Consider the following 13,715-nt stretch of genomic DNA (forward strand, 5'->3'; position numbering starts at 1 on the left):
GAGGCTGGGCCCAGACCTCGGTTCTGCACACCTCTCATGGCAAAGGTGCTGCTAGGAATGAAGCAACACAGAGCTGTGCGTTAGCGGCTCTGTGGGGTGTTTTCTTTTGAAATCCATTCCCACACAGAGCAACTGTGCCACCTTACGGCCGCCCGTGCTCAGCTGTGTTCCCGCAGCCTCCTGGCGGGTGCAGAACCAGAGGTGCTGCCTTCCCCTGTGGGATCTGCTGCTGTGTGCATGTAGGAAACCTTTCCCTCTCAGCTCACTTAACCACACTGAGAAGGTTAAAGATTTGCTGCCTGCTGGAAGTGGGCTGGCACACAGCCGCATGCAGCTCCTTGTAACTGCAGGAGGGTGGATTCGCCCAGCCTTCCAGCTGCATTTTTCTGCCGTTGAAAATTCAGTTTCAGGTGCAGGACGGTCAGGTCTGCGGGTTAGCAGAAGACTTAAATTAAATCTTAAAACCATTTAAAACAGTGAGACCTGCAGACTTTTAAAATCAGTATTTTATTTGACTTGGATGTGCAAATAAATATAAAAAAAACAAACTACATTCAAAGAGCTGGCAAAGCAATTATAAGCCCAAAAGCAAAGATCCTTCAAAAAAATGGAAGAACAAACTCTTGATTCAAGGTCGTGCTTGCAGATACACAACAGCTGAGCTTAAACTCTCAGACATCAGCAAAGCACCCCAGACCTGTGCTGCCTACTCATCCCATCACTTCACGTCATTTCCTACCACTGTTTTTGAGACAATAGCACTACGAAGGGCCACAGTCTGTTGTAATCCATTCAAGATTATAAATTAAAGTTTACAAAATAAGGATGCTTAAAAATACCTGAAGTACACTTAAAAATGGGGAGATGGAACAGGATGGCACACAGGTGCGTGACCCTCATACGCTGTGGGACACCTGGAATCAAATGCATTTTAAGCCACGAGTTGCAACCTATTGTCTAGTAAACATTTTTCTGTATCGTAAAACCATAAAATTTGGCACAGTTATCATCTCCACTGGAAGACAGCAGAGGTGAACAGGACTGAGGTGTAGTCTGCTGAGCTGACGGGAAGAAAAAGGGATTCTGTGCTTTGCACTGGGCTCAGTCCCCTCTCCACCTCGCTCTCCCATATCTGTGTGGGCAGGGGAAGAACCTCCACAGCTCATTTCAGTAACCAGAATTCAACAGACACTCAGACAATGAGAACATGAGTTCTTGAGGAGAAGTTCTGCACTGGCAGTGGTTGTGCAAGTGGCCACAAATGCCAAAGACTGGCCTCCTTCATTCCCTCCCACAGATTAATTTGCAAAAAAGACAAAGAGTCAGTACAGTTTCGTATTAAATGTACCCCAAAGGCCAATTTTTCTACGGTCAAGTGAGACAATTGCAAAACCCAACGCTGTACAGTGGAAATAACCCAGGACAAATCCTACAGGCTGCTATTTAGGTTTGGCAGAAAGGATAACCTAAAATCAAAGCCACAAAAAAAGGATCCAGGTTGGGGGGTTATTCCCTTAATAGCCACAAAAAGCTGGAGGTTGAGCTGAAGGAGGCTGGATCTGCCTCAACACATTATGTTTGTCATATGCTCCATGACAGAGTGCTTGCCTTTGGCCCCAAAAAACAACAGCAAAGTCACAGTGGGGCAAAGACACAGCTGAATTTCCTTGATTTTTTTTACTCAGACAGTTGATGCAGTTTTCTGTATGGTTCGGGTTATGTTTTCTTTTGCTTCTATTCAAAAAAGCTTGGGTAGAAGTAAGGATGGTTTGGTGGAAAAGCTTCAGTGGTTGTGGCTGGATCTATTCCTCCCCGTTACAGACTTCCATGGTCACTGCAAACACAGCATCTGTGCTGACCTAGCAGGAACGGCAGCGTATCTGGGACAAAACTTCAGATCCAGAGCAAACACTGTGCTGCAGGAGCTCCATCTACTGCCGTTATTTAAGTGGTACAACCCGGCAGAACCGCAGTCTGGGCACACACAAGGAAGAGTACGCAGTCTCCAGAGGCTGCCAGTCAGCATGCAAAATACCAAAAATAATCAGACCAGACCTCGCACTGGATATTTTTCTCCACACACACGCTCCAAGCAGCTTCAGGTCTGAGACAGCAGTCTGCAGCAGGTCACAAATCCTCAAAGCAGTGAGCTGCTCTGCGGGCAGGTGGGCCATGGGCCTCGGCTCTCCTTCCCAGCACTGCAGCTCACGGTGTTTCTTCCCCTTATTTCACACTCCAGAATACTCAGTTGGTGAGCAGCAGTTAAGAGTGATCAGTATGCTGTTCACCTCTGCCTCAGTTTTGACATTTTCCCACCAGAGCACCAGTAACAAACACCGCATTTGTTGCCTTATTAGTACAAGCAGATAATGAAGCAGCCTGCAGCAAGGCTGGCAATCGGTGCCACGCTGGCACTTGGAGGTTACATTGAAGAGTTCTGCAGGCTCCAAGACGGCACAAATTCAGGACGATAGGGCACATTAAACTTTTCAAAGTAGAAGCAGCTGCCAGCATTTGCCAAGCATCAGCCAACTCCTCCTGTCCAACAAAGCCACTAGTGGCAGATCACCAGGAGCCTGGCCCACTTGTTCTGCTTTCCTGTATTGGCCGGTCAGCAGTGGCCTAAAGCTAGGAAACTACTAAAAAGTGTGTGGCAATGCCAAGAGCCCTCTTCCTTAAAGCTGTTAAGTCTCTTCATGATGACTGGAGGATTACACTGCAAGGAGACAAGTCTATGCCATATGGAAAATACGTTATAATCCAAAGTAAAATGACGTTTGGATAAATACCATTAATACATACATTGCATTCCCACCACTATTCTCAGAGTAAATGTGTTTCACCAGCAAGTCCCAGGCACAAATCTCCTCATGGTGAAGCTGGACGGCGACTGTACTGCACTCTGTATCTGTTCACAGGGACTCCATGAACATTCACTGTCTCACAAGTTGTTTTACAGGGCACCATCTCCTCATCTTCATCTCCCATTAGCCAATCTTGAACAACATCTACTGCCTCCATGGTCACATTCTCTTCTAGCCATCTGTTGTGCCACTCTTCAAACTGCTGGTGGTGCTTTAGCAGCACCATTGGCTGTACCTGAAAGCAGAAAAATAAAAAAAATTACTGAGAGGTTTCTGGGCAAGAAGTCAAAACTTTCACCTCTTTGTACGTCCAAGACAGGCATGCTCTGCAACACAATACAAACAGAAAAGCCACACAACTGTCTTTAAAGGTCTCTATTTCTTAATGTTTGCCACTCCCCTTTAAAATTTGCAAAGTAAAAACTGCTGAACTAAACCAAAACACAGAACATTTCCCATCTCTCTTCCTTGTTTCATCCAACACGGAGGAGTAACTTCTGGGTGTATTTTGCAGAAATTCAGCCACTTCTTACCAATATCTGTCTTTTGGCTGAAATCTTCTACCTCTGCTATTGCCTAAGCTACTGAGAGAGTAACAGGAGATGCACCTGCTTGGCTCGGCAGAGCGCTCCCCGCCTGTACATGTAATCCTCCGAGTTCATGATGAACATCATTTTGTGGGTGTTGAGCTTGAAGCGGCAGTCCACGTTGCACGCGCTCTCAACGCCAATCAGTCTCTTCCAGGAGCTCTTCACCTCACTCCGCAGAGCTCTCACTTGCTTACATTGCCACTTACGAAACTTTTTTAGGTTTCTAGAACAAAACAAAGGTTATGAAGCATTTGTTACACGTGTCTGCCCTCTCTCTTACTCTAGTAGAGCCGACGGCATACGTATGAAATGTATGTTTTAGTTTTCAGACTCTCAGCAAATAGTTATTGAAAAGGAAACAAACAAATTAGACCTCAGATTCCCCCCAGAAAGGACTGCTTAAGCAGTCCCACTCCATCATGAACACACCTCAGTGCAGTAGTCATTAATTTTTTCTTCAGCGTTCTTGTACAGCACACTGAACTCCAGCAGCCCCTCTGGACCTCAGAGATGAGTGCATTTCCCTAGAACTGCCTGTGCTGCACATCACCTACAGTCACTGCCACACAGTCAGAGGAAGCAGAACCAGCTGCCCCAGATATGACTCAGGAGAGGGAGGGAGCTCACCTTTGCAGAAAAACTGGTTTCAGTAAGAAGCCATCATTCTGGTTGTTTGGAACTCCTTCTACCCCAACGTACTGCTCCATGTAGTTAGCAAGGTGCTACAAGAGAGATCAACTTCAAGTCAAGACTTCTCTCAAGTTAAACACTGCTGCAAAGATGTAGTTTATCTCCAGATGCTCTTTAAGAAGCTGCTGGTACTTCACCCAACCCCAAGATGATTTATGTTGGAACTGTTTCATAAATATACACATTTCTGTCAATGGCCATACCCTCCCAAATAAGCTTATCCTCCTGGCAAAAATTCATATTTGGGATCAAGAAAGCTGAAAAGCATTCTTAGATATCTGCTTTGTCTGTGGTACAGCAGACTGCATGGTCACCATACTATTACCTGGACCTCCACTGGATCTTCTGTTTGGGTTTCTTCTGTATCCAGAAGCTCAATGGTCATGATCACCTGTCCTTTCCTCTGTAGAAACATTACCTGTAATAAAGTGACAGGTGAAAGATGTTGGCCACATGAGTCCACGATAAAATGATGGATATTCACAACAAATCCATGAACAGGAAAGGCGTAAGCAACAAGGCTTTTCAGTGAGTCAATATGCCACCTTACTGTCTGTGCTGTTTTTGGTACCCCTCTCTCCATATTGTGGCCTTGGAGCTTTCAAACCCATTTCTCCCAGGTGAAGTGGCACAGTCACTTTAAGAAGTTTCCTGGCCGCAGGTTCTCACCTTGAAACAGTTCTCATCTGCCATGCAACGTTCAGCCTTCCACTGATAACTGGTTTCCTTTGCTGCCCGGACACACCTAGAGGACAGGTTACCTCCAGCAGCACCTCGCTTCCTTTCGTTCAAGTAGAGCTCAACAACCTTCAAGCAGATGTCATCGCTCACTAAATGGTGAAGCTTCCATTAAAAAAGGGGAGAATTCCATTAACAAGTCTGGGCCAAGACTTAACTTCAGCGTGTTATGAAAGGAATACAAAACTCAGCATAGCACCACACAAAGTACCAAAGTTTTAACTCCAGAGACTTTATATCCCTTATTTTCCCTTTCATTACTTTATAATATAAGGAAAAAAAGAGAGTAAGGAGCTAAAGTGCCTATCTTTACAAAAAAAACCTTACAAAAAAAATCAACCCTACAATTAGAAGACAGATTTTGCATAGAAAGGACAGAGCCTTTCTTTAGCTTTTGATTTATCTTGGAAATGGCAGAATTTTGAACTCTGGAACTGAAGAAGTGTTGGAGAAGGCCAGGAAAAGCCAGTCCCCTGAGGTGGTCCATGTACCGTAGTTGATACCAAACTATCTCACTGAACTTTTATTAAGCCCTTTCCACTACAAATTTAACTTCTATATATTTGCTGAAAGTTTGATGTGTTCTTGCAGTACAGGTGCTGTGAGAAAGCTATTTGTCTCTAAGGGAACATGCTGTCCCTCACAGAGCACAGTCATCAAACTAGTTACCTGGCGGACAATATTCTGCACCAGTTTGTCCATAGTGAAACCAATATAGGCGTGGATGGTGAACATCTCCCTCAGTGTGTCCTCATACTGTGTTGGGTCAATATTCCCATCCAGCAGGCTCCTCACCATATCCAGGAACGCAGGGTAGTACTCCTCCAGTTCCACTTCACCTGGTCAGAGAAAAAGAGCAGTCACTTACTACATGTAAGAGGCAGAGTGAAGTCAGGAGGTGTACAGCACGGCACTGCTCAAGAACCACCACATTCAGTACTGGAACACCTCTGCAGAGTTCTCTCTCAAGAGTGCTGACTCTTCACACTCTTCAGTGTGAGACTGAAACAGTTTTTCCTCAAGCTCTTCTGCCATGCTTTGAGTGGTTAACTGTTTCATCAGAGAGCCATTCACATTTTAAAACTAAGTAACACTTTAATACAAGACATTTTGGGAACAATCGATAGCTGTGCACTTGTGGAAGATTTTATGAACTATGCATGAAAGCACTCAAAAGGACAAATTACAAACAAGCTGTCCTGTCAAATCAGCTGTATCCATGAACTGCAAATAGAGCAGAGGTTTGGACCTCTAAATTCCCTGCCTGCTGCTCTCAGTCACCCAGACACATACAATCAAGCACTAACAACCAGAACATTAGCAGTGCACTACGTCGGAGCGTATTCTTACTTGGCTGCTTTAGTCTGAGCTCCATGGCTGGATCGTTGGTCTTTTCTTTCCTCCCCTCACAAAGGAGTTTCTCTCTCTCTTTTTCAGTCCGATATTCTAGAAGCTGCTTCTGCGCTTGACGATAAATCTTTAGGAGCCTCGAGCACAGAGTCTGATGAAGGCGGAGGAAGAAATACCAATTATTATTGACAAAGAACAGACTGTAAACATCATCCAGAGTGTTATGGGGCTCAGCAGCTGTAACATCACAGAAGGTTGCTTTTGTCTCCAAAGGACTGCTCGGAGGCCCAGGCACATGCTTTTTCCGTAGCTCTGGAGTATCCAGGTTCTGCCCCTGGTGGTTTTCTCTGTCTTCATCTGTTGATTCTTCAGAAATACTGTGTTCAGGGGGTTGAGAGAAAAACAGCTCAGGTATGAAGTGGTGCACTATCTGCCGAATGGTTGCTTGATCCTCCTTTTGGATGGTAGGCTGACGTTTTACGTAATAGCTGATAAGAGATGCTGCATCTTCCAAAATCTGCTTATCTTCATAGATAAAGATAAGATGGGGCTCATTTGTGGATGAACTTCTCCCCTCTGAATGCTGCTCCTGATGCTGTAATCAAGAGACAAATAGATAAAGATCTTTCCACTCCATGCTCAAGAGCCACTCCTGCCGGAAGAAATAAGCCAGGATTAACACTCTGCTTGGGACAGTCATTTTTGGCTGAGAACTCTTCAGAGCACCTCAAGATGATCCCAGGATGGAGCAAACCTTCAGACAATGGTATAAATGAACGACAAACAGAACTAATTATTTGCTAGCAACATACCTCATCATAGACACTCTCAATTTCATTCAACAAGCTCTTGGAGCGCAAAGCTTTGGTGTCATTTTGTTTGAAGTTGACAGCCTGGTGGTCCAGGGACTTCAGGTAGGCTTTCTCGTACTGCTCACGCCAAATTTTGTTGAAGCCCTGCTGGGCCTCCCGCCACTCCTCTTCTTTTGCTTTCAATCTGCATAAATGTACAGTCTACTTTAGTTTGAGATGACATACATAAAAGCACCATCACTGGAGATAAGCTATCCTTTCTAACAGTGTTTATGGAAAGCAGTTGTTGAAAAATGCTTGGGAGGAAGACTGGAGATCATCTCACAGAACCTTTCAGCATTGCAAAGAGAATTTTTTTAGTTAAAAGAAAAAAAAAAAAGATGGCTGAAGTACTCAGAAACATCAAAACAGCTACCAGCAGTACAGAGAAGTAGGAAGGACTTAAAATTCATACTTCACTCCAAAACCAACCTAAAAAACGTGATTTTTCTTTTTTCAAGCACAGAGAGAAGCATTTTCAGTAAGCTACTGAAATATTTTAGATACTTCTAATGAGCTGCTAAAATATTTGTCACTTCAGAAGTAAACAAAATCTACTTTATTTCCTATTTGTGTACTTTATTATAATCTAAGAAGTAAAAACCAAGTTACTTATTGGGGAAAAAAAAGAAAAAAAATACACATAAAAACGAGCTTTACAATCCTGTTTCTTAAAGACCCCAGGTGGGCGTGGGAGAACGGGAATTACCTCTTAAGAACAACTGGAACTGCAGTAACCGGGTTTTTCTTCAGACTTTCAATGATCTCTGGTGCTTTATCACCATAGATGCGATAGATGGCTCTGCGCTGGATCACTTCTGATGTTCCTCCCAAGCAATCATCCAGCCGAAATTTTTCCTGATCCTCTTGAGTGAGACGAGAAAGCTTTTTCTGCACACTCTCCAGCACACGTATTGTGGCTAAATTGGTCTCCAGGACAACATCCAGCTGTTAAAGAGTCCACAAAGACACTGTTTAAGAATGCTGACAGCAGGAAAATGGAGATGAGCAGTGCTCAGGTCTGCTGCCCGCTGGGTGGAGCTAAGAAGCATCAGCAAGGCTTCTTACTGGAAAACAGACCTACGCCAGTTCTCCAAAGGCAACATGTTTCCAGAACTGGACTCATGCCTAAAAGAACTATTAGACTCTAGGCAAGTGGGAAAACACCAAACTCTAGCTCCAACTAATGAACACTAACCAACTTTCAGTATTAGGCCAATGATTAGTTCAGTAAAAATCCTCAACAGCTAAAAAACAGCTTGTTTTCTGAGGAGGGAGAATGGAAGCTGAGCAGCAGAGGTACCTCAAACCGCTCATCCTCACAGCGGTGCAACTGTTCCTCGTAAGGAGTCTTCTTGGAGCTGACAAAAGTTGAGTCTTCAGACCAGGATGGAAATGAAACCCAGGTATCATTTAACACCTGCAAGAGTGCAAAGATATGACTCTGAACAATGCCTTAGGAGCCCAGAGCTGTTCTAAGAGCTCTGATACTTTGCTGTTTTATTCTTGCACAGTTCTTCCTTGAGTTTCTACTGGAAGTTTCAGCCTAGCTAACACTGTCATGACTACTCCTAGATAATTAAAGGTCTGTGTAGAAATGCATCAGAGTTCAGAAGCAGCTTCACTATGTTCTCTCAAAGCAGAGAACATTGCAGTAAAGGAGACAACAGGGAGCAGTGGGAGTAGATGTCTGCTCCCAGGAACAGCAGTGCCTACAACATTGGCTCACGGTGCTCTTTCAGGAGAAACACTGCTTCCAAAAGTTAGTCCACTGCTAGAGACTAACTTCTGTCCTTTAATGCTCTTTTCTGTCTATACAAATAGTGTCTGCACACACACTCAAAAGAGATTAAACTGAAGGCAGTGACTTGAGATGTGTTTAGATAAACCTAGTGAGCTGAATGTGGATTCTTATTTCAATGGGTTGGATGAGTAACTGATACAAGACTGAAGAGGGACAGTCAGAGTTAGAGAGAGGAATCCATGTGCAGAAGCTGTACTACTATCTGCCCCATTTCAAGTTACATAAGTACAATGTTTGTGCAGGGATTTAGTGGATGACCCCAGAGTACCTCCTTGCAAATGGCTGTTCTTCCACTGCACTTTGGCTGCTGATAGGTTTTTGGGAGAGCGCGGTAACTCGATCCAATGCGTTTGCAGGAAGCATAATCTATTTCCCGACTCATTCCATCCCCAGATCGGTCACTCAGTGGAGAAGCAAACGAAAGCTCTTTCACACCAAGAAAGGACTTGAACTGTGCAAACAGCTCTGGAAATTTCCTTCAAAAACACAAATAAGCACAACCTGTGTTATTTCATTCTGATGGTTTTAGGATGGTTGATACTCATCATAAAAGTGAGAAATCTAAATGAACTCCTCCCAAAATGCTCCTCAAGAGCTGTGTAGATATGTTAAAGATTCCAATTTTATTATTTCTCTTTGAGGATTAGCTTTGCATTGCTGGCATGCTACATAGAAGGTATTTCTGATGTTGAATTCAAAGCTTCAGTGACAAAGTTCACAGTGCCTACCAAAAATTAACAGAGCAAGGCTAAAAAAGGCCAATGCAGCAGAGACAGCAATCAGTAACTCACCCTAAAAATGGTGTAACTAGCTGGAGCAGCTCAGAGCCAGAGACCAACTCCTGATTGAAGAGAGCAATGCAACGGAGAAAGTTTTCATAGACTTCCTGACTTTTGAGCACTCTACGCACCTACAGACAGTTTGGAAAGAAATCATCAAACCACTTGAACGCCACTTTTAATTATTGCTCGTATTCTAAGGAGTCTGAACCACAGGAGACCAACCTCTATTTGCACTGCGACATAAAAAGAGAACATTCCCTGAAAGTCTCCGATTCAAACAATAACTTAGTAGCTACAGATACTATGAGGAAATACTGCTGAAAAGTACAGAAAAACATACGTGCTAGAGACAAGCATTCAGGAAAAGGTTAACGATCAGTTTCCATTCTTCCAAACCCATCTATTTCCTTTTTCTCGGTCTCCCCTCCCTCTGCCACTTGAAGTCAGGCAATTGCTAAGTGCTGACGCACAGATTAAATAAAAAATGAACCAAATAATAAGCACACTGGTGGTTTAAAGTAAGCCCACAGTGTGAGAACAGGCCAAGTATTACCTTGTCAAAGAACGAAAACTCCTGCAGCGTTCCATATTTTCCCACTGTTGCTACTGACAGATCTTTGGTACCTCTCAGTTTCATTTTCTTCTGTTAAAAGAACAATTTTATATATATATATATATATGTATATACACACATGTCATTCAAATGCTATCAAACTCCACTTTGCTGACACAGAACAGCTCTCTGCAAAGACTGATCATCATTATTTCCCAAAGAGCAATCTAGCATTGCTATCTCAAGTCCTCCACAGCAATTTCTATCAAATGACTCCTGGCTAAGGAGAAGGAGGATCACTTCAGGAACAATTCCAAAGAAAGATTCCCTTAAAGAAGCAATGAATTTGCCCTTCTGGGGACCAATACTTTGCACCTAAGGGCTTGATACTCAGTATACAACATGCTACCATCTACATTTTAGAATTCTGAAAATTGCTTTCCTTGCAGATTATTACTTCTAAAATAGCTTTGATTTTTTTTTTTTCCTTGTACCTAACCTACATACTTCAAAGTCACTACTCATTACAACTTCACCCAAAGAATTACATAAACAAAATGAGTAATATGAGGTCACTTGCAGAGGTACCTTTGCTGGGCCAGAAACAGGACGCAACAGCAGCGGTCTGGATCGCTTTTTGCTGTGTTCAAGATTCTTTTCATGCTCAGTTTTCTGGACACTATTCACTTCACATGGTCCATTTCCTGTGAACTGAAGAAAATGAATAATTGTTTCAATGCTCTCTCCTCAGTCTGTACAAATAAAGAATCCTGCTTATCTGAACAGAGAGCATGTAGTTAAGTGACCTGTTTTGTGAAATTCCAAGCAATGAAGAGAAGTGAATTTCATCTACTGGCTGTGTGTTTTTCCATAATGCATTCTACATATAAACAGGCAGCATTAAAGATTCTTTGCCTTGCTTTAAGCATACACATACCAAAGACCTTTTAGCCTCTGGAAGAAACTGTCCAAACTCAGAGAGCAGATCCTCCTGTCCTCTGAACAGATTTGCTACTTCAGTAAACACTTCTTCCTCTGACATGCCCCGAAAGGGTCGACCTTTAGTGTTAAGCTGTTCCTTCTGAAAAGATATGCACAGATGTTAAACAGATACAAACACATGACTCATAGCAGCAAAAAAAAAAGAGCAACACAAACTTTGTATAACTATCAGACAGTCCAAGGCTCCTATTACACAGGATATCACTACATCAGCTGACAGTTAGTGAAGAAGATTCACATACAAAAACCCCTTTGCATCTCAGAGCCCAGGAGGTTCAACAGTTTTCACACTTCTGTCATTTCATATGAACATCTATGAGGCAGCTGTTGGACAAAGTCTGACGTTTCATTTGATAGCTGTTCAAGCAGCCCCACCACAAACCCACAATCTATCTTACTTTGAAGGCTTTTTACCTGGTAAGTGTGAAGAATTTCTAAAAAGGATCTGTAAATTTCTGGGTGGTCAAGGAAGCGAGTTTTGATCTTATTCACGTAACTAATGGCATTATTGAACTCTACAGAATCAGACTCCAAAGGAATTTGGGATTTATCTTCTTTGTATGGAAGCTGATGCCTAAACTCCTCGGTGCAGTCACTGTGGTTGTGTGAATTCTCCTGTGAGTAATGCAACAACAGCCCGCTGCCAGGGAGAGCGCTGGGCACAGGCTCTGAGGGCACCTAGTGGCACAAGACATACAAGACGTGCTGAAACACAGGTGCAACTACATCCTAGCATCAATATTCTAAATCTGTTTAGCTAAAAGAGATTACCACGTGAAGAAATAAGGGGAAAAAAAAGATTTAATTCGCTAATACATTTCCTTACCCATGTTATTAACACCATGAGTTAAAAAATAAACAAACCCATAAGCCGTATCTGACTTGGTAAACAATCTGACTCATTGCTGCTTTTGACTGTCCCTGCGTTATCCACACTTGAGAGGTTGTACCAGGTAACGTGCACTGCAGTTTCTGTTACCACTGTTCTATTCCAGAGGAACTGACAGTTTTAAGAAACATTAAAATGTAAGGCTCCAAGAAGCCAAATTCCTAAGCAACAGAGAGATCTAAAAGATATCTACTGCTACTAATTAGCATTAAACCACAACTTTATCGGCAGAATTCAGCAATAGCTCTATTTCAGCCTCCACAACCACACAATAACAACAAAAGGAAGAGGCCAATATTTATCCAACAGCAGATGTCTCCCACTGCAGGATGGTAGCGACTGCATGGCAACACCTCACATGCATTCAGGCAACGGACAAAAAATACATTTCTCAGTGTCTCACTGAAGACTGGAAGTACAATTCTCCCAGGATGTTTTTTTAGATGTGTCACTACCCATCGTACACTGAGAGTGTGTAACAGCCCAAGCCAATTAAAATCTCAGTTTTCAAATCTGATGGGAGTATTTGGAGTTGCAGTGGCACTTCATGCAGGAACATCACTCTAGTGCAAGCTGAGCTAATAACTGGTGTGAGAATAAACGTTCAAATTTACATTGTAGCCGTTCCCACATCTTAAAAACTAAGTCAGAACTTCAGCAATGTGCAGTACATGCAAATGTACACAGCCTAAACTGTGCAAGAGATGTGCGCAGCAATAGATTAACAGGATTTATTTGGAGTACTATGAGCTTTATAACCTACCTGACTAGTCAGTGGTGACTGTATACTTAACTTCCCATTCTTTGGAATTTCTATTCTGTATCCCAGAGGGAGGAAAGCATTGAATCCTACAATGAGGTCGGGGTGTTCATGGAACAGCTGTGAAACGCGTCGGATGACTCCAGGTGTGTCAATGCTAAAACCAAGAAGAATTTGTTACTTGTGCCTACATCAGAAATACAACTGAAGCCCAGAAAACTACAGAGGTAGGTGAGGCGTCTGGCTTCTCACAGATACCATTCTCAACAAGAAAGTCTGGGAACTTCAGACCTAGGAACGGTCCCAGGCAGAGGGAAGGACCATCACCCACTGCAGCCTCCCACTGGGAACGTTCTCCAGAGAGAAGAACGTACAGGTTGCCCAAAGTGGGCACCGCACGAGGGCTGAGAGCTATCAGCAATAAGAGTCTTCATCTGTTTTTCCAGATCTGTGTTTCAGAGCGAGATGTAAAAAAAACAGATCATTCTTTTCCCGTGGATTTCTGCTCTGGAAAACAAGGAAGCAAACAGCAGTGGGATGGATGCTTCCTCCCTCATCTCCAGTGTGTAACAACTGGGCCAGCAGGGATGGCAGAACCTCGGGGTGAAGGCTGGGGAAGCCCCCAGGGCACAGACGGCCCCGGGCAGGCTTTACCTCTGGCTTTTGAACTCCTTCATGATCTCCAGGAAGCCGTTGTAGGTGGCGGGGTCGCTGCCGAAGCGGATCTTCACCTGGTCCAGGTAGGAGAGCGCATCCTCCACCTGCGGGCGGGACGCTGCTGAGGGCCCGGGCCGCGGCGGGACCCACAGCTGACACCGCGCTGAGAGCACCGGGAGACGGGA

General features: G+C 43.6%; 1 protein-coding gene across 1 annotated transcript; it reads right to left on the reverse strand.

Annotated features, from left to right (window-relative positions):
* Positions 1 to 488: 488 nt before the first annotated feature.
* On the reverse strand, positions 489 to 13,680 carry SIN3B (SIN3 transcription regulator family member B). The gene is made up of 18 exons (XM_010725109.3): positions 13,528 to 13,680; positions 12,877 to 13,030; positions 11,639 to 11,902; positions 11,160 to 11,303; positions 10,811 to 10,933; positions 10,223 to 10,312; positions 9,679 to 9,797; positions 9,156 to 9,363; positions 8,387 to 8,503; positions 7,793 to 8,031; positions 7,045 to 7,228; positions 6,233 to 6,827; positions 5,552 to 5,721; positions 4,814 to 4,987; positions 4,470 to 4,562; positions 4,082 to 4,176; positions 3,473 to 3,677; positions 489 to 3,099 (listed from the first exon to the last, which is right to left on the reverse strand). The coding sequence occupies exons 1-18, from the start codon at positions 13,548 to 13,550 to the stop codon at positions 2,869 to 2,871; spliced, it is 3,228 nt and encodes a 1,075-aa protein (XP_010723411.2). The 5' UTR covers positions 13,551 to 13,680; the 3' UTR covers positions 489 to 2,868.
* Positions 13,681 to 13,715: the final 35 nt, after the last annotated feature.

The sequence above is a fragment of the Meleagris gallopavo genome, chromosome 30 (genome assembly GCF_000146605.3).
Source record: "Meleagris gallopavo isolate NT-WF06-2002-E0010 breed Aviagen turkey brand Nicholas breeding stock chromosome 30, Turkey_5.1, whole genome shotgun sequence".
NCBI lineage: Eukaryota > Metazoa > Chordata > Aves > Galliformes > Phasianidae > Meleagris > Meleagris gallopavo.